This window comes from Hemiscyllium ocellatum, chromosome 6 (genome assembly GCF_020745735.1).
Source record: "Hemiscyllium ocellatum isolate sHemOce1 chromosome 6, sHemOce1.pat.X.cur, whole genome shotgun sequence".
NCBI classification, from domain to species: Eukaryota; Metazoa; Chordata; class Chondrichthyes; order Orectolobiformes; family Hemiscylliidae; genus Hemiscyllium; species Hemiscyllium ocellatum.
Genome location: NC_083406.1, coordinates 120,499,124 through 120,526,392, shown reverse-complemented (window position 1 = coordinate 120,526,392; position 27,269 = coordinate 120,499,124). Strand labels below are relative to the sequence as shown.

Here is a 27,269-nt window from a genome sequence, read left to right as displayed (position 1 = left end):
TTTCCTGCTCCTCTGATGCTGCTTGACTGGCTGTGCTTTTCCAACCACCACATTTTTCAATTCTGATCTCCAACATCTGCAGTCCTAATTTTGTCCTCCTCAATACACTACCCTCCAATGACATGCTTTAATTTTGCACATTAATCTCTTATGTGGGGCTTCATCAAAAACCTTCTGAAAGTCAAAATAAACCACATCCACTGGTTCCCCCTCATCAGCTCTGCAAGCCACATCCTCAAAACATTCCAGTAGATTTTTTCAAGCACAATTTCTCTTTTGTCAATCCATACTGCCTCTGTCTGATCTTGCCACCTTTTTTCAAGTGCTCAGCTTTTCAGTCCTTTATAATGGACTATAGTGTTATCCCCTTTTATGTTTGAAACGTCGATTCTCCTGCTCCTCGGATGCTGCCTGACCGGCTCGGCTTTTCCACCACCATACTTTTTGCTCTGATCTCCAGCATTTCCAGCCCTAGCCTTCTCCGGTAGTATTATCCCCACTACCAACATCGGGTTGATTAGTCTGCAATTTCTCATTTTCTCTCCCTTTAAAAAAAGGAGACAAAGGGTTACATTAGCTAACCTCCAATCTGCAGGAAGTGTTCTCTTGCCTTTAGAATCTTGGCTGATGCCCACCAGTGCCACTGCTATTTCTTATTCCTTAAGAACTTTGGGATGTAGGTGATCAAGTCTTGGGAATTTATCTGCCTTCAATTCATCAATTTCTCCAACACCATTTCTCTCCTATACTGATTTCCTTCAATTCCTGACTCTCACTAAATCCTGTGTTTCCTCAACAATTCTGGTTTAATATTTGGGTCCTTCTTTATGAACGCACAACCAAAGTGTGTATGTGCTTTTCATGACCAATTGAAATCTCAGAACACTTCTGTATTGTAGTCATTTTAGGAAAAGGGAGATCCAAATTGCATACAGCAATCACTCAAACATCAATATATGAATGGTCAGAACATGTTTCTGAGGTGTTGATTGAGAGCTGAACGCTTGCTAGACACTGGGGAGAAATCCCTTGCTCTTGACATCTTTTTAACACCTGCCAAAGGAGGTAGTTGGGCAACTAGATTTAATGTTGTAGAGTCATAGAGATGTGCAGCATGGAAACAGACCCTTCGGTCCAACCTGTCCATGCTGACCAGGTATCCCAACCCAATCTAGTCTCACCTGCCAGCACCCGGCCCATATCCCTCCCGATCCTTCCTATTCATATACCCATCCAAATGCCTCTTAAATGTCGCAATTGTACCAGCCTCACCACATCCTCTGGAAGCTCATTCCATATATGTACCACACTCTGTGTGAAAAAGTTGCCCCTTAGGGGTCTCATATCTTTCCCCTCTGACCCTAAACCTATGCCCTCTAGTTCTGGACTGTCTGATCCCAGGGAAAAGACTTTGTCTATTTATCCTATCCATGCCCCTCATAATTTTGTAAACCTCTATAAGGTCACCCCTCAGCCTCCGATGTTCCAAGGAAAATAGCCCCAGCCTGTCAGCCTCTCTCTATAGCTCAAATCCTCCAATCCTGGCAACATCTTTGTAAATCTTTTCTCAACCCTTTCAAGTTTCACAACATCTTTCCAAGAGGATGGAGACCAGAATTGCACACAATATTCCATCAGTGGCCTAACCAATGTTCTGTACAGCCGTAACATGACCTCCCAGCTCCTGTACTCAATACTCTGACCAATAAAGGAAAGCATAGTGGGCGGCACGGTGGCACAGTAGTTAGCACAGCAGAGACCCGGTTCAATTCCCACCTCAGGCGACTGACTGTGTGGAGTTTGCACATTCTCCCCGTGTCTGCGTGGGTTTCCTCCGGGTGCTCCGGTTTCCTCCCACAACCCAAAAATGTGCAGGTGAATTTGCCATGCTAAATAGCAGGGGTAAATGTTGGGGAATGGGTCTGGGTGGGTTGTGCTTCGGCAGGTCGGTGGGGACTTGTTGGGTCGAAGGGCCTGTTTCCACACTAAGTAATCTAATATACCAAACGCTGCCTTCACTATCCTATCTACCTGCAACTCCACTTTCAAGGAATTATGAACCTGCACTCCAAGGTCTCTTTGTTCAGCAACACTCCCTAGGACCTTATCATTAAGTGTATAAGTTCTGCTAAGATTTGCTTTCCCATGATGCCGCACCTCGATTTATCTGAATTAAGCTCCATCTGCCACTTCTCAGCCCACTGGCCCAACTGGTCTGTGTTGTAATCCTGAGGTAATCCTCTTCGCTGTCCACTACACTTCCAATTTTGGTGTCATCTGCTAACTTACTAACTGTACCTCTTATGCTCGCATCCAAATCATTTATATAAATGAGCTCCTGTAACAGTGCAGGATTCCCTGCAATGGAACATCACCCTTGATTTATTTGTTGTTAAACTTTACTGCAGAGTAAAAATAGAATAGTCAAACCAATTGGAGATCTGTCTCAAAGATGCTGCATAATGGTCTGAATGATCAAATTCTGTGCTCATTGATCCGTCTAATGTTTTTTACCATATGTCATTATCATCTTTACCATCACCTGAAGGCACTTCACAGGAGGACTATCAAGCACACTTTGACATTGAGCTGCATAGGTAGTTATTTGGGTACGTGATGACAAGTTTGTTTTTAGCATTCGTTCATGAGATGAGGATGTTGCTGGCTCGGCCGGTACTTATTGCCCACAGCACAGTTAAGAGTCGTCCACGTTGCTGAGAGTCTGGAGTCACATGATCTGGCACGGGTAAGGATGGCAGTTTCCTTCCCTAACAGACATGAGTGAACCAAATGGGTTTTTTCGACATTTGGCCATGGAATCATGGTCATCATTAATTCCGGACTCTTAATTCCAGATTTTTATTGAATACACATTTCACTATCTGCTATGGTTAGATTAGAACCCTGGTCCCCTGAGTCTCTAGATTAACAGTCCAGTGAATATGATATTATGTCGGCACCTCCCCCTGTAGTCTGGTGTAAGTAGGGGATGGGTAGATTTTAAGGAGAGTCTTACAGTGGGGGAAGCAGGTGTAGAGGATTAAGTGGAGAATTCCTGACATGAATGCAGTTGAAGGCACAGTCAGCAATGGTGTAGTGATTAAAACAGTGTGTGGAGGAGCGTGAAGCTATCTGTCTGGCTAGAAGGTGTTACCAAGGTGAGACAGGGAAAAGTCTTGGGGAGATCTATGAATGAGCATGAGGATTCTAAAAATGAGACATTTGCCAAATTGAGAGCTAATGGACGTCTCAGCGTGCAGAGGAACTGAGTGAAGGAACTAGGATTCTGTTACAATTTGGGTGAGCTCTTGGTTGTGGAGGATGCAGGATCGGATGTCAGGCCAAGAGAATGTTGAAACAGCAAAGTCCAGAGGGATGCTGTGCTCATCTTGCTGCCTCCAAGCATGCTCTGCCTCACTGAGGAATTATGGATGGAGCTGGACAGGGAAATCATTAGCAAACAACCTCAGTTCCAGACTTTGATTGAATCCATACGTGCATTTTCCTAGAATTTGAAATAGAGAAAGATCAGGAAACCCAGTTGGGATTTTTGTCTTCCATCCTAGTTCATGATTGTTTCAATACTATTTGCAATAGAAACAAAATGAAAATTGATTCGTAAACCTAACTCAACTGAGAAATATTGGAAATGACTCAAGATAGGAGTTTGCACGTTCTCCCCGTGTCTGCGTGGGTTTCCTCCGGGTGCTCCGGTTTCCTCCCACAGTCCAAAGATGTGCGGTTCAGGTGAATTGGCCATGCTAAAAATTGCCCGTAGTGTTAGGTAAGGGGTATGGGTGGGTTGCGCTTCGGCGGGTCGGTGTGGACTTGTTGGGCCGAAGGGCCTGTTTCCACACTGTAAGTAATCTAATCTAATATGTTTCTCGATGTCTGATATGTAAAGCTTATATTTAATGCAACGTGTGCACTTATCTGTACTTCCTCTGACCTTTTCTCTAAATATTTCTGAATGCGTTTTAGAGTGCTTAAGCCACAGTAGTAAGATGTGTCCATGAATTTTTTTTAAACCAGGGACCGTAATGAATTGGCTGAAACACTGCAACTCCTGAAAGCTCAAATAGATCCAGCACTATTAAGCAAGTTTATCCAGGAAGATGGCTCCTCTCACACAAGCCCTACACCAGAAGATGAAGAGAATAAGAAAGAAATTGAAGAACGTCTGGAAGGTAGCTTTATTTCCTAAAAATGTTGTCTTGGAGCCAGATAGCAAATTATCTCTCTGAAATGGCCACTGATTTATGTAGGAGGAGAAAGTGAGGACTGCAGATGCTGGAGATCAGAGCTGAAAATGTGTTGATGGAAAAGTGCAGCAGGTCAGGCAGCATCCAACGTGCAGGAGAATCGAAGTTTCGGGCATGAGCCTGAAGAAGGGCTCATGCCCGAAACGTCGATTCTCCTGCTCGTTGGATGCTGCCTGACCTGCTGCGCTTTTCCAGCACCACATTTTCAGCACTGATTTATGTGCTCAGCTGTCTGTTGTCAGTATCAGTGTGAGGGTGGAAGGGCCATCAGCATTGAACCTAATCCTCCCATTGCCTAACTTCACCTCCTAATAACATTCCACAGAAATCATGGGTGAAAAAAGAAATCTAAACTTGTATTTTCTCACATTCCATTGATTTTGTGGCATGCCATTATCATTTTTCCCCTTGACTTGGCCGAAATCTGCTAGCTTAGCAAAGCCAGGATAGAGGGGAAAATGAACAGAACTTTTTATGATCTTGTGGCTCCATTGGGAGAGAACCTCAAACATTTTTTGAACTTGAATTTCTGCTCGAGTGCTGAAAAAGACACGTGCCTGTCTTGTGATTCTGACTGCATTATAAATGCACTCCCAGGTTTTACTCTGATTAACTCTCCTGTGCAGAAATATTTTGGGGGAATTATCTTATACTCAACCATTCCTCAGAGGACTGGAAGGTATCCTTCTGAACATTTGGGTTTAGTTCTTTGGGGACAAATGAGTGTCTTTATTTTACCATACCACCTGATCCATGTTTTCAATGATTTCATTCTGTGTCTCTCCATATTCCCACGTAATTCTGATGTCCAGTGTGCTTTAAATGGCTAAATTCCTTTCCTTTTGTCTATAGACTGGGTGCGTCATGTGTAATTTTCCAGTTAAACTAGAGTTATGTATCCTATTCGTCTGAGGGTCCACATTTCCCTCACTCAAAGGCAATGATCAAATTTTGGAAAATACCGTTCGGCCACAATATTAAACATTAATTTCAGAATAAAAGTTGAGTTCTGAAGAAGACATGAACATGTTTAAAGTCAAAGTGATAAGTTGGTCATTGAACGAAAAAACTAAAGCTGACCATGAAGAAGTGTGAAGTAGCAGAGCTAATTAATAAAACCATTTTTGACTTTTGCTTAAGAAGCAGAGCTAGAGAAAGAGAGACAGACTAGACCTTAAGTCCTCTTCACCATTAGAGGGAATTAAGATGCTACATTTATCTTTGTTCATTCTGAACTGGCCATAGCAGTATGCATACCAGAGCAAGGATTACTTTTCAGCCAAGGTTTTTCGTGGCGATAAAGAGGGCAAAGTTGTATGTGCATGTGTATCTTACTGATTCCAGTCTGTAGGTTCACAATGGCTCTTTCACATATGCTATCCCCTACCACTCATTTCCTTGTATCTGGTCACATGTACTTCAACCTCTCACTGCGTATGATCCTGCCCCACCCTCTTTCTCCCACCTCCCCACTTTCTCTCTGTCTCACTAACCCCCACTTTCTCTGTGACTCTCATTCCCACTCTGCATGCAAATACCTCTTCGCCCCCCCCCCCCCCCCCACAAACACAGTCATAAAACTTGGAATATAGGAGCAGGACTAGATTATTCAGCCCTTTGAGCCTGTTCTGCCATTCAACATAACCATGGCTGATTGTCCAGCTCAGTACCCTGATCCTGCTTTCTCCCCACATCCTTTGATCCTTTTAGTCCTAAGAACTATATCTACATTTTTCTTTAAGATTTTCAATGTTTTGGCCTTAACCACTTTCTGTGGTGGAGAATTCAACAGACTCCCCAGTCTCTGGGTGCTTTTCTCACTGAGGTTTAAATGAGGTGTTAGGCTCACGAGTGACGAGGCACAATCAGCAGCAAATGTGGATTGGCAATAGTTTGTGATTGCAGTGGTAGCCCCTTGTAAGCATCTCACTTCCCTTCATCTATGTAATGTGTCCATAAGCATGACGATGAAGCATGGCAGTCGCTCCACCGACTGTATAGTCACAAGCCAGAATTAAGCAAAAGCCTCATCTTCAAATGGATGTGATACTGAAGAGGACCATGCTGAGCTGCCTTCTTCAGCATTCCTCCTTAACTAACAACATCATAAACTTCAAAGTTTGTGAGAAGATTTGTAGCTCGGGTGCTCGTTGTTTTGGTTGTGTTCGCCGAGCTGGGAATTTGTGTTGTAGACGTTTCGTCCCCTGTCTAGGTGACATCCTCAGTGCCTGGGAGCCTCCTGTGAAGTGCTTCTGTGTGTTTCCTCCAGCATTTATAGTGGTTTGTCTCTGCCGCTTTGGTTGTCAGTTCCAGCTGTCCACTGCAGTGGCCGGTATATTGGGTCCAGGTCGATGTGCTTATTGATTGAATCTGTGGATGAGTGCCATGCCTCTAGGAATTCCATGGCTGTTCTTTGTTTGGCTTGTCCTATAATAGTAGTGTTGTCCCAGTCAAACTCATGTTGCTTGTCATCTGTGTGTGTGGCTACTAAGGATAGCTGGTCATGTCGTTTCATGGCTAGTTGGTGTTCATGGATGCGGATCGTTAGCTGTCTTCCTGTTTGTCCTATGTAGTGTATTATACAGTCCTTGCATGGGATTTTGTACACTACATTGGTTTTGCGCATACTGGGTATCGGGTCGTTCGTCCTGGTGAGTTGTTGAGAGTGGCTGTTGGTTTGTGTGCTGTTATGAGTCCTAGTGGTCGCAGTAGTCTGGGTGTCCGTTCAGAAATGTTTTTGATGTATGGTAGTGTGGCTAGTCCTTTGGGTTGTGGCATGTCCTCATTCTGTTGTCTTTCCCTTAGACATCTGTTGATGAAATTGCAGGGGTATCCGTTTTTGGCGAATACTTTGTAGAGGTGTTCTTCTTTCTCTTTTTGCAGTTCTGGTGTATTACATAGTGTTATGGCCCTTTTGAACAGTGTCTTGATGCAACTTCTTTTGTGTTTGTTGGGGTGGTTGCTTTCGTAGTTTAGGACTTGGCCTGTGTGTGTGGCTTTCCTGTATACCCATTCCTAGACGTGATTGTACAGAGAACACCTAAAGGAGAATTCACCACAAAGGTATACAGGAAAGCCACACACACAAACCAAGTCCTAAACTACGAAAGCAACCACCCCAATACACTCAAAAGAAATTGCATCAAGACACAGGTCAAAAGGGCCATGACACAATGCAGTGCACCAGAACTGCAAAAAGAGGAAGAAGAACATCTCTACAATGTATTCGCCAAAAATGGATACCCCCGCAATTTCATCAATAGATGCCTAAGGGAAAGCCAACAGAATGAGGACATGCCACAACCCAGAGGACTAGCCACACTACCATACATCAAGAGCATTTCCAAACTGACAGCCAGACTACTGCGACCACTAGGACTCTAACAGCACACAAACCAACAGCCACTCTCCGGCAACAACTCACTAGGACGAATGACCCGATACCCAGCATGGGCAAAACCAATGTAATATATAAAATCCCATGCAAGGACTGCATAAAACACTACATTGGACAAACGGGAAGACAGCTAACAATCCGCATCCATGAACACCAACTAGTCACGAAGCAACATGACCAGCTATCCTTAGTAGCCACGCACTCAGATGACAAGCAACATGAGTTCAACTGGGACAACACTACTATTATAGGACAAGCCAAACAGGGAACAGTCAGGGTATTCCTAGAGGCATGGCACTCATCCACAGATTCAATCAATAAGCACCCCGACCTGGACCCAATATACCGGCCACTGCAGTGGACAGCTGGAACTGACAACCGGAAGCGGCAGATACAAATTACTATAAATGCTGGAGGAAAGATCACAGAAGCCCCTCACAGGAGACTCCCAAGCACTGAGGGTGTCACCTAGACAGGGGATGAAACGTCTGCAACACAAATTCCCAGCTCGGCGAACAGAGCCACAACAACATCATAAACTAGATTAACTTGTCCTGACCTCATTGCTGTTTTCTCCTGTGTTTGGCAACAGCTTTTCAAAACATTGTAGTACATGTAGCATTTTTAGATATTTCTTTGCTGAAGAGTTATAGAAATGCAAGCATGCTTACTTTGACAATTTCTTTGTTTGAACTTTTGCATAGAAGAAGTAAAAATGGAAGAGACAATAAAAGGGCAGCAGGAGCCTGAAGTTACCACGCAGCATCTAGCATCTTCACCCACAACTACTTCTCCAGAAGATGAGGCAAAAATACAGACAGTTAAAAAAGAGACAATCGAAAATGACTCCAAGGCAGAGCAGACCATTAAGATAGAGCAGCCTGCATTGGAAAAAACTAATGCGAAAGGTGAAGGTGCTAAAGTAGTCATAGAAAACAACCTTGACAAAATTCACAGGCCAACTGAAGAAGAAAACATAGCTGCTAAAGTGCAAGTGGTCAGTCTGAAAGGCTCTGGTGATGCCAAAGGTTGCGCTGATAAGTTAGCAGCTGTAGATCGTGAAAGGCCAGGAGTTAACATCAAGGTGGAACCTCCTGATGATGTCAAAGAAAAGTCGTCGGAAGAGCTTGAGAGAGCCTTGAAAAATGTCAAACAGGCGAAGCTCCCTGTGAAAAAACGTGAAATTAAACTGACTGAGGACTATGACAACTCAGTGAAGACTCCCCTCGGCAAGCCTCTGACCTCTGTCAGGGAGCCTCTAAAAGAAGGGTTAAAAGTGGAAGGCGATGCAGTGAAGCAGACACCAGACGAAAAGGTGGAAGGGAAGCAGCTCATGAATGGTGAGATAGCTGCTAGACCCCAAGTGAACAATCACAAAGATGAGAGAGTTATAGAGGCTTCTTCTCTAGGGAAGGTTGAGCAGAAGAAGAACCAAGAACCTGGAACCCCATGCTCAACTAAAGAAGAGGAAAATGGCATCAATGGATCAAGCAAGCCGGACTCTGATTTGCCTACGAACTTTGGCCAGGAGAATCACGCAAGCAGAAATAAGGTTGAAGTGAGCCAGAACTGCCTAGTGAAGGAGAAAGCTGTAGACCAGAATCTTCCCGAGCTTGCGAAGCCTACGGAGGAAGCCAGATCAAAATGTGAGGAAGGGAAGGGGGATTCCCTCAGAACCAAGCTACGTGACAAAGAAATGCCCGACACAAAAACGACACCTGTTACACCAGCAGAGGAGGAACATACAGAAAAGCTACCCGTGAGGAGAACAAGAGCATCCTTGAGGCAGCAGTTAACGAGGAAGGCTTCCGAGGAAGAAGCACCCCAGAAAGTTGAGCAGGCAGAAGAGAAACGAGAGACAGAACCTAACGGGACAAGATGCTTAAGACGGTCGCTGAGAATATCCAAACCTACAGTAAAAGTGACAGAAAACCTGGAGAAGAAAGCATGTAAGCGGGAAGAACCATCAGTACCTCAAAGTTCGGATAAGGACGAGAACCATAAAAAGGTGGAGAAAGATTCAAAGGGAGCAAAGGTACAATGATTTGATTGTTTAAAAGTAAAAACAAAATTGGTTTGTCAAGTATGGGTTATGGTTGTTGATGACAAGACATCCTGAATCACCCTTGAATCGGGTTAGCAACTGAGTGGCAGTTCTGAGCCAGATGACGTTACTGTGAAGTTGCACGTAAGCCAGACTGGGTACAGACAGCAGATTTCCTTCCATGAGTAACATTAGTGAATTGGTAAACAAAGCAAAGACTTAAGAGCACAATACAAAATATAAATTCAGAAATTGTAGTGAGGCATGTAGTCTTACCAAATCATTTGGGAATGTTCTACTAAGCAAAGATTTGAGTGCAATCTCAGGTGTTTACAGCCATTTGACCCATTGTCCATGCCAGCTCTGTGATGGTATTGTTTAAATCTAGTTCTGATTTGCTGCCTTGTCCCATAGGCCCACGTCTTCCCTTTCAAAGAGGGGTCTACTATCCCCTCACTGTGCAGTCTCTGTCTCCACTATCACCTCTAAGCATTCTATACTCGGAAGAATTCTCAGTGTAAAGAGGATCTTGGTGATTTACCAGTTGGACACTACAGCGCTTTAGGGTTGATCCTTGCTTAATATAATTCATTTCTGTCATGGTGATGGTTCTACTGCAATTGCGGCCTGGTGGTCCTCAAATTAGGAAGAGTGTAAAGTAGGGGTAATCAATAAGAGGTTCCCCTTGCTCACCACTGTTGTGATGTTTGTTGAAAGCACTTGGGGAGGATGGGGCTGGTGCATGAGACCTAGAAATTAGAAGCAAGAGTCACCTATTTGGTCCGTCATTCAATATGGTCTTGGTTGATCCTCTATTTCAGTATCATAGTTCTGCTTCTCCCCATACCCCTTGATGCCTTTAAAATTCATAAGTGTGTTTATCTCTTAGCTGAAAAGGTGTAAGGAAGTGTGAAATGATAATGTAAGATCATCTCAGTGAAAAAACAAATGACAAAGTTAGATGGTGGAACGCAAGAATTGGGAGCAGGCGAACATCGCAAATATAAGCAAATGAACACCACTTGGCTGTTGAGAGATCTTGGCTGATCTTTTAATTTACACCTTTTTTTGCACTATTCCTTTTGATGTTTTTAATATAAAAATATTTAGCCTTAATGCTGCAATCCTGCCTACTTTTGAAAATCTTTTGCTCGCTTCCGGAACAAGAATCTATCCTTCTTTGTCTTAAAAAATTCCAAGGACTCTGCTTCCCCACCTTTTCAGGAAAAGATTTCCAAATGCTCATGACCTTCAAAGTCCAAACCGCTATGCTTCTTATTTTGGAAGTAATACTCCTGATTCTGGAACCTCCCCCATACAGGACAAACATCCTTGTCTGTACCCAAACAAGCCTTTAAGAATTTTATATGTTTGAATAAAATCATCACTCGTTCTTCTAACCACCAGAGTAGTTGATTTCATTTTTCCTCTGGTATAATCACTTCCCTTTTCAGGAATTAGTTTGTTAACCTTGGTTACGCTTCCTCCATGGTGAGTGTATCCTTCCACAGGTAAAGAGACTATCTTTGCTCCTATTCTCAAATTCTGCTGTAACAAAGACCAACACATGTTTGCTTTCTTAATTATTTGGCATTAGCTATCCTCACCTTCTCCTATTTGGAGTGGTAGTTTGACTCCTTGAGCCTGCTTCGCCATTTAATATGGTTTTGGCTGATCTGATTGTGTCCTTCATTCCACTTTATTACCTGATCCCATATTCTCTGTCTCTCCTGTCCATCAGAAATCTGGCTAACTCAACCTTGACTCTATTCAGTAACCCAGTCTCCACATTCTATGTAAGAAGATTCCATAGACTACCGATCCTCTGAGAGATAACATTTCTCTTCTCTACAACCTCTAAAGGGGAGATCCTTAAATCGTAAAGCATGTCACCTCATTCTGGTCTCTCTCAGCGTGGGAAGTTTCCTTTCAGCATCCACCCTATCAGTTTTAATAAGATCAGGATAAGATTAACTCTAAACAGACTCAAGAATAGCTTCTTCCCTGCTGTTATCAGACTTCTGAACGTACCTCTCATTTACTGAGTTGATCTTTCTCTGCACTTTCTCTGTCATCGTAACATTATATTCAACATTTTTTGATTTGATTTATCACTGTCACTGTCAGTGGAAAGTGTTTTAGATGTACTTGCACAATTTGCCTATGGAGGATAAGGGTAACAGAACAGAGTGCAGGATATAGTGTAACAGCTGCTGAGAAGGTGCAGAGAAAGATCAACATTAATATTAAAGTGGTCCATTCGAACGTCTGATAACATTCTGTTCTATTACCCTGTTGTACTTATGTAAGGTACAATTTGCCTGAATAGTGCACAAAACAATACTTTTCACTGTATCCTGGTACATTTTTGCTAGAGCGTAGGAGAGGCAGCCTCATAGAAATTTATATAATAAGGAGGGGTATGGATAGAGTTAATGGTAATTGTCTTTTCTCTAGAATGGGGATTTCAAGACTATAGGTCACATTTTTAAGGTGAGCGGTGAGCGATTTTAAAAAAAAGACATGAGGGGCAAATCTTTTACACAGTATTCTTATGTGGAATGAGCTTCCTGAGGAAGTTGTGAATGCAGGTACAATTACAAAAGACATTCGGATAGACACAAGAATAGGAAAGATTTGCAGGGATATGGGCCAGGAGCAGGTATGTGGGACTAGCTTATTTTGGAATTATGTTCGGTATGGACTGGTTGGACTGAAGGATCTGTTTCAGTGGCAGATGACTCTGTGACAATAATAAATCAAATCAAATCAGTTAATGGAATTGTTCTGACTCCAACACCAACATCAGTGACTGAATGTAAAACTGATGCTGCCCTTTGTGGTGGGTGGGGGTGAAATCATTTGAGCTTAACTCCAGGCCTCTTGTAAACCAACAATTTGCATCACAGGAGATCCGATTAATTCCTTAATTGTGAGGAACGTGTGAGGTGTTTTAAAAATGCATTCTGTTGAAACGGGTATTGCTAACATAGCCAACATTTATTACATAGTTGTCTTGGAGATGGTGAAGGAGCATTTTCATGCTGCAAGCCATGTAGCAAAACTGCTCTTTGTGCTGTCAGATGAGGAGTACCTGAATTATCAGGAGTGTATGTCCTTGTTTACTATGATATGCCTGTACTGCGTGCAAGACAGCGCTTTTTGTTGTACTTAGGTACACGTGACTACAATAAATGAACTGAAATTAAAGTACCAGTTACAAAGAAGGAAAGGACAATGTGTATCCAAGACAGGTGGTTGTGAATGAAGTAAAACTAATGGTGTTTCCATGCACCTACCACCCTTGTTCTCCCTTAGGTGGCGTAGGTTGCAGGTCCAGTGCTTCCCATTTTGATGTAATGTGCCTTGTTTTCAGCTAGAAAATGAGTGTCTTGCAAGAGGAAAAATGAATTTGAAGTGCATGAAGATTGCTTTACTTTAAGTATGTAAGGTAGCTTGCAGAGCTTGAAAGTTTGTTTTCAGACATTTTGGGGGTGGCATGGTGGCTCAACGGTTAGCACTGCTGCCTCACAGCACCTGGGACTCTGGTTCGACTCCTGCCTTGGGTAACTATCTGTGTGGAGGTTGCACATTCTCCCTGTGTCTGCATGGGTTTCCTCCGGGTGCTCTGGTTTCCTCCCACAATCCAAAGATGTGCAGGTCAGGTGAATTGGCTGTGCTAAATTGCCCATAGTGTTAGGTGCTTTAGTCAGGGGTAAATATAGAGTAGGGGGATGGGTCTGGGTGGATTACTCTTCGGAGGGTCGGTGTGGACTTGTTGGGCCAAATGCCTGTTTCCATACTGTAGGGAATCTAATCTTGATACCATACTAGATAACATCAGTGAGTCTCCAGTGAAGCCCTGGTGTTATGTCCCACTTCCCTATAGGTCTTGGTTTCTTAAGGTGGGTGATGTCATTTCCGGTTCTTTTTCCAGCAGTAGGTAGATAGGATCTAAATCGATGTGCTTATTGATGGAGTTCTGGCTAGAATGACATGCCTCTAACACATCAATTTAGATCCTTTCTACCTCCCCTTGAAAAAAAAACAGAAATGACATCACCCACCTTAAGAAACCAAGACCTATAAATAGAGAGGCAGGATATACCACCAACACTTCACCGGAGACTCTCACTGATGATGATATGTGACAAAACATCTGAATACACCTTCAAGCTCAGATGGTAACTTACATATTTATCATCTACCTGAACTACAAATCTTCTCCAAAATCGCTAATTGCTTTACATTCTTCAGAATTCTGTTGGAACTATTGTAGTGCAGGATTCACATGGTGATATGTAACTGCCCTCAGACAAGTCCTGGGACTTTTGGTTTCAAAGTTTGCTTTTGACTGCCTCGTGTTGATGTTACAGCGCAAGAGTAAATCCAGCAGGAGAGCGAGGTGGACCAAATCAAGGGGCAGGCGCAGACCCCAAGAATCGAGTGGAGAGAGTGAGAGTGCCCAGGAAGATGACGAATGTAGCGAAGAGGAGGAGGAGGAGGAAGAAGAAGGGGAAGGTCCACCAGAAGATGATGAGCCCTGTAAAAAATGTGGCTTATCCAATCACCCTGAACTGGTAGGTCGCACTGTTTAGGGCCAGAGTTGGCTCAATTTCTTGTTGGCCCCGCTCTGTTTTTGAGGAGGAAGTGAGGTCTGCAGATGCTGGAGATCAGAGCTGAAAATGTGTTGCTGGAAAAGCACAGCAGGTCAGGCAGCATCCAAGGAACAGGAAATTCGACGTTTCGGGCATAAGCCCTTCATCATTCCTGATGAAGGGCTTATGCCCGAAACGTCGAATTTCCTGCTCCTTGGATGCTGCCAGACCTTCTGTGCTTTTCCAGCAACACATTTTCAGCCCCGCTCTGTTTTTGCTTGTTTTAATGCATACTGGACTGCATTTTGAAGGGCAAGTTCCTAGCACAACATATTATAGCCTGAGAATACTGGGAGAGGTGTTGGGAAGTGGGATTTATAAATCAGCATTTTAGACATAATTTAAGTTCAAACGTCTCCAGTTAATCGGTGAATATGAAAATTGAAATATGTAATAGATGTCTTGTGTATTTATGATTATTAATTGTGAATGGATTAATAGATTTTCTGCTGTAATTTTCATGGGTGCATTTAAACTTGCTTAGGTCAGTAGTTTCATGGCATATTCATCAACCCTTACGTGAAACAGTATGTGTTGGTTCTTTTGGTCTTTTCCTAATTCTGCGTGGGGCAAGAAGCACAATGTAGATCCAAAATCCAGTTGATAGATCTCTTGTACAGTTTGATTGGTGAAGGATGTAGCAGTACTTTTTAAAAAAAAACTCTGGAATTGGCCCAGATGTTGCAGTCCTGGCCTAAAGAGAGGAAATGGTCACCTGCCCCTGATTGTTGTTCGGTTGACCTCAACTTCAAACTTATGTTTGGATATTTTCTAATCAATCTGCTGGCATGTTACTTATAAACCTTTGGAACAATTTGAGCTTTAATCTAGACTTCCAGGTTCGGAGGCCTCTGCTCCACAAAAATGTCCTAATAAACTTGTGCTTGGGGGCATCAAGTGAGATGAGGCTCAGCTGCTGTGACTGCTATTGGGTTGAACAGCTTTCCTTCTATTCAGACAGTGGGTACATGCCCCAATAACATGCCAATCCCCTTGGCATGGAGGTGAGCAGATGTCAATGAGCAAAATATTGCTGATGGTGGAAAATGTTGGAAATATCAGCAAGTCGGACAACATCTGTGGAGAGAGAGAGAGACCGAATTAATGTTTCAGATTGATGATTTTTCTTCGGGGCTGAAGAAAGGTAGAAATGTAAGTGTTGCTCACATTTCTATCTTAAGTCCTGATGAAGGATGGTTGAGTTCCTGATCCAAGTTGCTGCTCATGCTGGCTACAAATGTTTTTCCTAGATTCTGTTGTGTGATTCCTGTGACAGTGGTTATCACACAGCTTGTCTACGACCTCCATTGATGACGATCCCTGATGGAGAATGGTTCTGCCCACCGTGCCAACATGTAAGTAACTCCATTTTATAATTGACATGGCTACCGTAAGCTTTTAAAAACTGGACAATAACTTGTCTTCACTGTCTTTTTATTTGTTATCCTAAGATAATTGACTTCAGGGCAGATATTTGAGGGCTTGACAGACCAGATTCTGGGAGTGTATTTTTTTCCCTGGCTGCAGTGTCAAGAGTTCAGGGTCATAGTCTTAGGATAATGTGTCAGCCATTTGGAACTGAGATGATAAATCCTTTTACTTAAAAGGTTGTGAATCTTTAGAATTCTGAACCCCAGAGGGCCATGAGCACTCAGATGATGGATTTTTGGGCAGGATGAGAATTGAGGGTTATGGGGATAAGGTTAGAAGTGCTTTGATGCAGAGGATCAAATAGCCTATTAATGAGCAGAGAAGACCCGAGAGGCTAGATGGCACACTCCTTTGCTTTCTTGCATTTTTTTATACACACGTATTAGTGGCTGACTGAATAATCTTGTGTGAACATGGGTCAAGACCAAACTGTCAATCCTAGGAACTTCGAACAAGGAAGGAGTCCATTTGGTCCATCAGTTCCATGCCAGCTAACCAATCTGCCTAACCCCACTGTTCAATTTATAGTCTTGAGTCAAGATCATAGCCCAGTACTTGCTATATATTATGAAACTTTATGCCTCTGCCCCCTTTTCAGTTAGTGTGTTCCAAATTCTGACTGCATTCTGGGTGAAATACATTGCTGTCAAGACCCCTCTTGAACCTTTCATTCTGAATCTGTTGCCCCGATTCCTGCTCCTCGGATGCTGCCTGACCTGCTGCGCTTTTCCAGCGCCACGCTTTTTGATTATGGACCCTTCAGTCAAAGGATATAGAACCTTAATGTTCATTCTACCCTCCTCATTTTATACAGTTGAATTAGAGCTCTCCTCAGCTTCTTGCATCCAAAAATAAAAACACTTACCTATGTAACTTGTTCTTGCAACTAAAATTCTCCAGGCAAGGCGGTATCCTTAACAAACTTCTATAAACCTCCTCTGGTGGTAAAGGTGGTACCGTTGGATTTTCAGTGGCACTTCATTAGTTTCCATGTAAATATCTACTGGAATTACCCAAAGATTTAGCACATTAATTGATTTTGTTTTCATGACATGCATGTTGAGTTTTGAAAGGGCATAGATAGTATAGGCATCATGGTGTTAGGCTAACAATTATAGAGACTTAGAGTAACAAACCAGCAAGCAAGAGTTCAAATCTTTTTGAAGATTGTGAACATAATTTATAAAATAGTTTGTTATTGCAAAGCGTGTAGCTGTCAGATTGTCAGTCAAAACCCAACTGGTTTGCTCACTTTTCCAGAAAATTAAACTGAGCAGAGCAGGCTATGTTCCCTAGAGTTTTGGAGGTTAAGAATGATCTTACTGAATTATGTATGACAGGGCTTGGTAGGGTAGGGGCAGGAATCTGTTTGCTTGAGCAGGGCTAAAGTAAGTCTCTGAGCAAGAGCCAAGTTATTTCTTGTCCTTATGCTTTGAAGTTCCGATTAGTCATGATCGTATTAAATAGCTGGACAGGCTTGAGGGGCTAAATGGCCTACCTCTAATTAATATGAGTGCTCATATGTTGTTCACTGAGGATTATGAATCTTTGGAACGCTACCTTGGGGGTCTTTATGTGCAAGTCAGAGTACATTCAGTGCTAAAATTGATAGATATTTGATCACTAAGTAATTTAAGGGAATGTGGGGTAGGGTGAGAGATTGGAGTTGATGCAGAAATTCATCCATAATCTTCTTAAATGGTGGAACAGAATTGAGGTGCTGTATGGCTTACTGCTCTATTTCTTATGTTTCTCTACTCTTTCCCTGTCTGGCCTATATGTGTCCAGCATGATAGAAATCCCAGGTGTGAAGAGGACAAATCACAATAATAAAAATGGAGAAAGACTTTTTCTCCCAAAACATTGAAAAAAGACAATGAAGAGAAGATATCATTATTTAAAAATTAGATGAACATTTGGAATTATGAAAATGTGCATTTGGATTGTAAGCTGAGATAGTAATTTGTTTAAGAAATTACTTAATGTAATTTTAGTGTAACCACTCTGGGATTCAGGGTGGTTGTACCAGAATGGTCTGAATGGCAGGTTTGTACCAGATTAACGATCTTATGATTTTCATGTTGAAAGCTACAGCAGTATCAGTGGGCACGAGAAGATAGGATACTGCTATTGCCAAAAGGCATGTTGTACAACTGTTAGGCCTTCTCTATGATGATAAAATCCATTTTAGTCATAATTGTTTATTTCTGTATGGGTGAGGAGGGTAGCACTGCACTAAATGTTGTCTCCGTTTTTGTTGTCTGCAGAAACTTCTGTGTGAAAAATTAGAAGAGCAGTTGCAAAATATAGACGTGATGATAAAAAAGAAGGAGAGAGCGGAGAGAAGGTAAAATAAAAACCTGGACCAGAAGTTTCTAAAGCCAGATAATGAGACAGATGGCATTTACAGTACCCTGAGGGACCAATTCACCATCTCTTGTTTGTTATTCCTAGTGGAATTGAATTTTGCCCTCTTGGTGTTGCTACTTCTCCAGTCCTGCCTATGCTCATTCATGTTAAAGTGTGGTCATTGTTTTGAATTTTTCTAAACCATTTTTCTTCAAACCGCAACTAGACTGGTTTGTGATTCAGCACCCCATCATCGTTTGGTGACTTCCCCCACAGTGTAGAGAAATGGAATTAAGTCTCAGCGTTGTTATCTCTTTGTCCTCAGCACCTTAAAATGGTGAAACCTTCCAAATGGTTTTTAATTTTCCTGTCACAATGATAATGTGAAAGAACAGTTGAAGCAGATTCAATCATAACCTTCAAAATGGAACTGAATAAATACTTGATGGGGGATGGGGGTGAAGCGTCAGAATTGAACCACCTGATGAAGGAGCAGCACTCTGAAAGCTGATACTTCTGATTAAACCTGTTGGACTATAACCTGGTGGGGTGTGATTTTTAACATTGCTGAGTATGTGCTGCTTGGTAGTACTATTGGTGACCCCTTCCGTTGGTTTGTTGATGTTTCAGAGTAGTCCGAGGAGGCAGTATACAGCTGGTTTGGATTTGACTTCCTTTATGTCTGCAGGCATGCATGAACAACTTGTCATGTTGCTGGCTAGATTGGCTAGGAGCATGGCAGGTCGTGCAGCACAAGTCTTCACTAACTGTTGCTGCAATATTATAAAGGCTCAATGCCTTTGCAGTATCCTGTAAACTATTTATTGGTATCTCACAGATAATTGAACTGGCTGAAGACTGGCATCTGTAGGAGGCCGAGCTGGATCACTGACTCGGCATTTCTGGTGAAGATTATTTTTGTTCCTTCCAACCTTGGTGATGTCCTTCAGTTTCTCAACCTTTTGTTGAAAACGTGTACTGGGGGAATCAAATATGGCAATGTTGTTTTGCTGATTTGCAAAGATGTTGGTTTAAAAAAAGTGATGCAATACTTCTTTTGCAGGAAAGAGAGGCTGGCCTTTGTGGGAATTAACGTGGAAAATATTATTGCTCCAAAAGTAAGCGCATTTTAAATCGATGCTTTCTAAACATTTTCAGGCTATGACCCCATCACAATGAAAATGGGTAACTTGGAGTGTTGAGAATTATTTGGAGGAGTGTGGTGGGGAGACTAGTGGGAGAAAACAGTATTTCTTGACTAGAACTCCTTAAAACTGGAAAATGTTCCCTGAAAATAGCAAGCAAACACCTTTTTACAGATAGTGTAATAGCAGCAATCTGATTTCAGGGCAGCTGGTTAAGTCAGACCCCCAACAGAAGGAAAGAGTATATGTTTAAAGAGGCCTCGCATTTGTAAAAATTCATTCTGAGCCACCATTGTGGAGCTCCTGACCCCAATGGAGATCATAACCCATAGTTTAGGGATTTCTGTTTTAACTACTGAACGGGACTATAGTTTTTAAAAAAAAGAGAGCAAGGATTAATTCAGCTTCGTGTGGCAATTTTTAAAAAAAAGCTTTACACTACTGATGAGGTTCAATATAGTTTAACCACATGCCTTTCCATGTTGACTTGAAACATCTTGAGATTTTGAAATACTGTGGGGGGGGAACACACTCCAAAATCAGAAATCTGAAGGGAAATTTTTAAAAGCTGTTGGAAGGGCACATTAGTCAGTCAGCATCTCAAAGGGAAGACAAGATTGTTCGAAGCAACAAAAACAGAAATTGCTGGAAAAGCTCAGCAGGTCTGGCAGCATCTGTGGAGAGAAATCCGAGTTAATATTTCAGATCGAATGACCCTTCCTCAGAACTTTCTGAAGCTCACTTAACCCGAAACATTAACTTTGATTTCTCTCCACAGGTGCCCCTGGATCTGCTAACCTTTTCCAGCAATTTCTGTTCTTGTTTCTGACTTAAAATATCCACAGTTCTTTCGGTTTTTGTTGTTCGAAGCAATTCTGAACATCTCACCTGTAAGCTGAACTAATGTTTATATTCTTTCTCATGCTGACTCCTTTGTTTGTCTCTTTTCTGGGTTTATTCTGAAATTTTTAGCTGATTGTAGGAGGGCTGCACCCTTAATTTTCTTTTAAATCGTTAGCAGCTCTCAGAAGGAAACGCCAGTAGGAATTGTCTCCTGTGGGAAATTGTGTGCAGCTCCAGTGAGGACTAATTCCAATTTGGCAGTGATGCTAATTATTTTTGATAGTGCTCATTGCTTAGATTGAGAAGAGCAGTGAAATGGATTGTGTGCGGGCAGGTGAAGGAAAAGGCCAAAGAATTGTCGCTGACTTATTATCTTGTTCTGCTGTGAAGCACTGCCCTCATGGTAGGAAATATGGAAAGAGTGTATCTCTTTTGAGTGGTCCACAAAACAAAACATTGCAGATCCTGGAAATCTGAAGTAAAATGGAAAGAAGCGTGAAGTTGGGCACCATTCGTCTATTGTGAAATAAAGTCTCTGATGCACTTGAAACTGGGAGGGAGGTGGGTACAACCAGGTTTCATGTGAGTACCTTGCTCACTGCCAACTCCTTTTGATCTTATTTTCTTGCCACCCCTTTGTCTGCCTACATACTCGCATAAGACCAGTTACATCTTTAATCATTTTCTAGCTCTGATGAAAGGGCGTGGATTTTGCCTGACCTGCTGAGTATTTACAACAGTTTATAGAATTATTTGTGAACTGACTAAGTGGATTTCCATGCTAGTAATGTTTTGGAGGGATATAGGCCAGGGATAGACAGGTGAGACTAGTTTAGTTTTAGATCATGTTTGGCATGGACTGGTTGGGCTGAAAGGTCTGTTTCTGTGCTGTAAGACGCTAATGTAAAATTTTCTCCTATTATAATACCTTTTTGTTTCTGTCAGGATTCTGTAACCGAAGAACAAGAAATAAAAGATTACAAATCCTTGGAAAGGCGGTCGGGTAGGACACGGAGATCTATTAATTACAGGTAAGGCTTTATTTTATTGTGCTAATGCCATTTGCTGTGTAGTTTGTGAAAGAGAAAATGCCAGTTATGCATCTATTTCTCCCTCCCACGCAGTAGGTTAGCATGCATTGTAATATGCTTGTGAGAGATAGAAGTTAGAGGAATCCTAGACTCTGTTCCTAGCCTCCACCCGATGTGAACAAGCCAGTTGCTTCCCCAGTTGAAAATTGACACTTGCTTGAAACTTCTTGTCTGAGCTCCCAACTCCTTGCCTCTGGTTGGCTGTCCACTTGGGTAGGTCAAGAAAGTATGCAGCCTTGGTGAATGGTTTGAGCAGCAACTGTGCATCATTCACCCAAATTCTCCACTGACTAATTTTTCCTGGCATCTTCCCACAATCATCTATAGTTTCTTTCAGCTTGCATGCTGAGATTTGCTGACAGTGCTCCCCACTCCCCCACCCACTCCTCAGCAGCCTATGTCACCCTTTTATGATCAAGCTTTATAATTTCCTAAAGGTATCTTGCAACTTATTCTATCCCCGCTTGAAAAGCCTCTCGAAAATGCATCCTGTCATGTCTTCAGTCAGCTAATTTTGCAAAGGACAAGGTTTTGGTAGTTGAGATGATTTGTGGTGTAAAACCACTGTGCAAACACATCACCAGGAAAATTGAAACATACTAGATTGTTTCAGTTTTGAATAGATTTATAATTACAAAGGTTCTATATGTCAGGCTGAAAAGTTCCCATCCAAAAAATGTCCTTTTTTGGTTTTGGTAGGAAAGATGTACTCACTTTTCTGGATTAGAGTGGTGCTGGAAAAACACAGCAGTTCAGGCAGCATCTAAGGAACGGGAAAATCGACGTTTTGGGCAAAAGCCCTTCATCAGGAATACAGGCAGAGTGCTTGAAGGGTGGAGAGATAAATGAGAGCAGGGTGGGGGTGAGGAGAAAGTAGCATAGAGTACAATAGGTGAGTGGGGGAGGGGATGAAGGTGATAGTTCAGAGAGGAGGGTGGAGTGGATAGGTGAAAAAGAAGATAGGCAGGTAGGACAAGTCATGGGGGTGGTGCTGAGCTGGAAGTTTGGAACTGGGGTGACATGGGGGAAGGGGAACTGAGGAAACTGGTAAAGTCCACGTTGATGCCCTGGGGTTGAAGTGTTCCGAGGCGGAAGATGAAGCGTTCTTCCTCCAGGCGTCGGGTGGTGAGGGAGCGGCGGTGAAGGAGGCCCAGGACCTCCATGTCCTCGGCAGAGTGGTGGTGGGGGTGGGGGAAGAGTTGAAATGTTGGGCCACGGGGCGGTGTGGTTGATTGGTCGGGTGTCCCAGAGATGTTCCCTAAAGCGCTTTGCTAGGAGGTGTCCAGTCTCCCCAGTGTTCCAGCTCAGCACCGTCCCCATCACCTGCCCTACTTGCCTATCTTCTTTTCCACCTATCCACTCCACCCTCCTCTCTGACCTATCACCTTCATCCCACCCCCATCCACCCATTGTACTCTTTGCTACCTTCCCCCACCCTCCTCCCTGACCTATCACCTTCATCCCAACCCCCACTCATCTATTGTACTCCATGTTGCTTTCTCCCCACCCTCACCCTGCTCTCATTTATCTCTCCACCCTTCAGGCACTCTGCCTGTATTCCTGATGAAGGGCTGAGGGATCACTTTTTTGTCAGGACAGCTTGAGTACTCTGCACACCCTTTTGGTCCTATTGGATCTTTTGCCTCCAAACTCTAGTCTCACTTGAACCCAAAATTGAGACTGAATTCTCATCTCATTAATGAGGCACCGCTGTACTGATTGAGGTGCCATGTTTCAGAGGAGATGCTTACCCCTCAGGTGGATTTAAAAATCTCAACTCTCCTATTTCAGAGAGAGCAGGGGTTTTATTTTCAAAAGCCTGGCTAATGTTTATCCCTCAACAGAAATTGCAAAACCTGATTATCTGGTCACTGTTCCTTTATGACTTTGGAGACCCTCCTTTGTGCAAGTTGGCTGCCACATTCCCTGCATTTCAACGATGCTAGAACTTCAAAAGTATGCTTCATAGGAAAATATGAACAGGAGCAGGCCATTCTCAAGCTGGTTCTACCATTCAGTGAGATCATGGCTGATATGTGGCCTAACTCCATTTACCTGCCTTTGGTACATACCCCTTAATACCTCAAATTTGAGACTAATTATTGATCTAGCGTTAACTGCCATTTGTGGAAAATAGTTCCAACCATTTGTGAGTGGAATTGCTTCCTAACATCTCTCCTGAACGGTCTGGCCATTATTCTCAGACCCCCTAGTTCTAGAATCCTCAATCAGTGGAAAGAGTTTATCTTTATCTACCTTGTCTTTTCCTGTTAATATCTTGAAAACTTCAATCTCTTAACTTTCTAAATTCTAGAAAATAAAGGCCTAATTTCTGCAATTCTTCAGTGGCTATAATGTGCTTTGAGATATCCGGTGGTTTTGAAAGGCATTATATCATTACAAGTCTGTATTTATGAAAAATGAGGCTTCCAGCAGTCCCTCACAATGTCATCAGATTGTGGTTGTGTTCTCATGCCTGAAAAGGCTTTGAATCAAAGAAGAGAAAGCAGCTACTGCTGTTGAGTTAAGCAGATGTATTGCGAAGATTGCTGGCATTCTTTAGGGAGCTCCAGGTTTCCTTACTGCTCACAGTAAGAAATGTTCTGACTTGGGCAGATGGTGCCATAGTGATAATAGCATCTTCTTTATAATTTTCAATCCTATCCAGTATTATTGTGTCATCAACTAATTTGAAAATGTTGCATTTGGTTCCCTCATCCAGGTAATTGATACACATAGCAAATAATTAGGATCCAAGCACTGACTGTTGCAGTATCCCAGTAGTCACTGCTTGCAAAAGGGAAAAAAGACCCATTTGTTCTCCTTTCTGTTTCTTATTGTTAACTAATTCTGAATCCATGCCAGTATATTATCCCCACCCCTTGCACTTTAACTTTGCCCACTAACCTCTTTTGAGGGACGTAATCGAAACCCATCTGAAAACGCAAATACATGACATTCGCTGGCTTTCACTTCACTATGCTACTAGTGGCACCCTCATAAAACTCCAGTAAGTTTGTTAAACATAACTCGTCTTTCATAAACCCGTGCTGGCTTTGCCCTGTCCTGTTAATGTTTTCCTGTTATGATGTATATTTTATAGCAAACTCGAGCATTTTCCCCCTTACTAATGTTAGGCTTACTTCAAGGGCAGTCAGTGACAGGCAATAGTGCTGGCCTTGTCAGTAATGACCATGTTCTATGAAAAAATAAAGGAAAGAAACCCTGTGAGAAAGGATTTCGACCATCCTCTTAATTGCTTGTTGGGAAAAGTACTCCTATTACAGGATAACAACTGGCAAGACCCAACAGAGGGCGCTTGACAAGGTGGCTATGGAAGAGAGGTTTCTTTTTGTGGCAGAATCTAGAGCTAAGGGTCACTGTTTAAAAATAATATATTGTTCCTTTAAGACAGGGCATTAAGTGTACAAGTTGGGAGGTCACATTGCAGCTGTACAGATATTGGTTAGGCCACTTTTGGAATACTGTATGCAATTCTAGTCTCTCTCCTATAGGAAAGATGTTGTGAAACTTGAAAGGGTTCAGAAAAGATTTACAAGGATGTTGCCAGGGTTGGAGGGTTCGAGCTATAGGGAGAGAGGCTGAATAGGCTGGGTCTGTTTTTCCTGGAGCATCGGAGGCTGAGGGGTGACCTTTTAGATGTTTATAAAATCATGGGAGGCATGGATAGAGTAAACAAAGAAGGTCGTTTCCCTGGGGTGGGAGAGTCCAGAATCAGAGGGCATAGTTTCAGGGTGAGGGGGGAAAGATGTAAAAGGAATGTAAGGGGCAGCTTCTTCATGCAGATGGTGGTGCATGTATAGAGTGAGTTGCCAGAGGAAGTGGTGGAGGCTGGTACAATTACTACATTCAGAAGGCATCTGGATGGAGATATGAATAGAGAGATATGGGCCAAGTGCTGACAAATGGGACTAGATTAATTTAGAATATTTGGTTAGCATGGATGAGTTGGACTGAAGGACCTGTTTCCAAGCTGTGCATCTCTATGACTTGATGACGGATAAAGAGATGATTTGCCACAGTGGGTTGCGAATTTTTTGGCATCCTCTTCCTGAAAAGGCAGTGGATGGGAAGCAGGGTCCTTGAATATTTTTAAGGCAGAGGTAGGTAGAATCTTGATCAGTAAGGATATGAAAACCTATATGGGGATAGGCAAGAACATGGAGACAAGGTAACTGTCAGATCAGCCATGACCACCTTGCATGGCAGAGCAGGCTAAAGTGGACGAGTGACCTATTCTCCCCCCCCCCCCCCCATTCAATTCCATTCCACATTAAAATAAAACAATGAACTACGATGCTTGAGATCTGAAACAAAAACAAAAATTGCTGGAAAAATTCAGCAGATCTTGCAGTATCTGTCAATAGAAAACAGTTAATGTTTCAAGTCCGTTTGAATCAATTCTGATGAAGAGTCTCTGGACTCAAAAGATTAACTCTACAAAGTTTGGGAGAAGACTTGTAGCTCGGGTGCTTGTTGTGGTTCTGTTTGCCGAGCTGGGAATTGTGTTGCAGACGTTTCGTCCCCTGTCTAGGTGACATCCTCAGTGCTTGGGAGCCTCCTGTGAAGCGCGTCTGTGATATTTCCTCCGGCATTTATAGTGGTTTGTCTCTGCCACTTCCGGTTGTCAGTTCCAGCTGTCCGCTGCAGCGGCCGGTACATTGGGTCCAGGTCGATGTGTTTGTTGATAGAATCTGTGGATGAGTGCCATGCCTCTAGGAATTCCCTGGCTGTTCTCTGTTTGGCTTGACCTATAATGGTAGCGTTGTCCCAGTCCTAATTAAACACCAACTAGCCATGAAACGACATGACCAGCTATCCTTAGTAGCCACACACACAGGTGACAAGCAACATGAATTCAACTGGCACAACACTGTGCATAAATGATAAGAGGATAAATGATAGTGCAACATAAAAGGTCATTTGGACAATCAAGGCAGTTGTGTCTAATGATAGATCATCTACTGTTAGCTCTGAACTGCTGAACAGTTGCTGTATAATGTGTCTTGGTGTTTTTTTTTTATAAATGAATCTTTTTCTGCAAGTGCAGGGTACTAGTCTTGCACAGTTTTCTTGTTTTGCAAAGATTGTGTTCCAACTGGAAGCCTTGTAGCTAGAGAATCACAAATGATCTATATGCAGTCTTGTTTTTACTCTGCAGGTTTGATGAGTTTGATGATGCGATCGATGAAGCAATACATGAAGACATACAGGAGGCAGAGGGCAAAGGTCATTGTCACACGTCAGTCTTTTCACCTCTTGATTCTCTTCTCACCAATATCCTTCATTCATTACCTTGTGTTTGGAATTTTGTTTCTGACTTTTCCCTCCTTACCCTTTTCACGTGAGTAAATCGGGTGCGGGTTTCTTTTGAAGCCAGATCACTCTTATTCATAAGGCAGAACATATTGGCGAGAATCGGCACTGAGTGCATCCTACATGCGCTATTTCTCCAAAGACATAATTGTCTATGAATAGGCCATGTGTCCACTGATGTTCAGCTAATTCACAGTATTAATGATTGAGAACTGAAAATCCAAAGGCAAAGTTTTGTTTGAAGATTTCCTCAAGCTGGTTCATGCATTCTAATTGTATTGAAAGAAGACATCCTTACTAGATGTTGGGCATTTGTTCTGCTGTCTGGGAACTTCAGAACAAGAAGTCATTTTCAGAATAAGTGTCACCCATTTAGGCCTGAGGTGAGGACTAATTTCTTCACTGAATGATGGACCTTTAAGATACTGTACCCAAGAGAGCTGCAGGTGTCGCGTCATGGTGTATTCAAGATAATGATTACTAATTTCTTGGGCAGTAAGGGAGGCTGAGGTGGAATATCAGGCATTATCCTATTGAATGGTGAGGGGACTCGTGGAAGGAGATGACATAGATAAGAATTTAAATAAATTTAGCAGATATAGGCTTGAACGTGCTGTTCTCCTGAATCATAAGAGTGTTGTGACACCTCCACTGTTCCAAAGAGCCAGTACTATACTGTTCTATGTTTAATTCTTCCCTACTATCTTCAAAC

General features: G+C 42.6%; 1 protein-coding gene across 3 annotated transcripts in view; it reads left to right on the top strand.

Annotated features, from left to right (window-relative positions):
- rsf1a (remodeling and spacing factor 1a) overlaps nt 1-27,269 on the top strand; it is a 106,682-nt gene that overhangs the window by 60,971 nt on the left and 18,442 nt on the right. For 2 of the 3 annotated variants that reach the window (XM_060826330.1, XM_060826328.1), the window contains exons 5-12: nt 4,033-4,187; nt 8,364-9,694; nt 14,080-14,283; nt 15,612-15,716; nt 18,060-18,139; nt 19,205-19,259; nt 21,075-21,160; nt 26,403-26,470. In XM_060826330.1, the coding sequence (XP_060682313.1) occupies nt 4,033-4,187; nt 8,364-9,694; nt 14,080-14,283; nt 15,612-15,716; nt 18,060-18,139; nt 19,205-19,259; nt 21,075-21,160; nt 26,403-26,470 (2,084 nt within the window). The remainder of the gene's footprint in view (nt 1-4,032; nt 4,188-8,363; nt 9,695-14,079; nt 14,284-15,611; nt 15,717-18,059; nt 18,140-19,204; nt 19,260-21,074; nt 21,161-26,402; nt 26,471-27,269) is intronic. The other variant, XM_060826329.1, reaches the window with a different exon arrangement.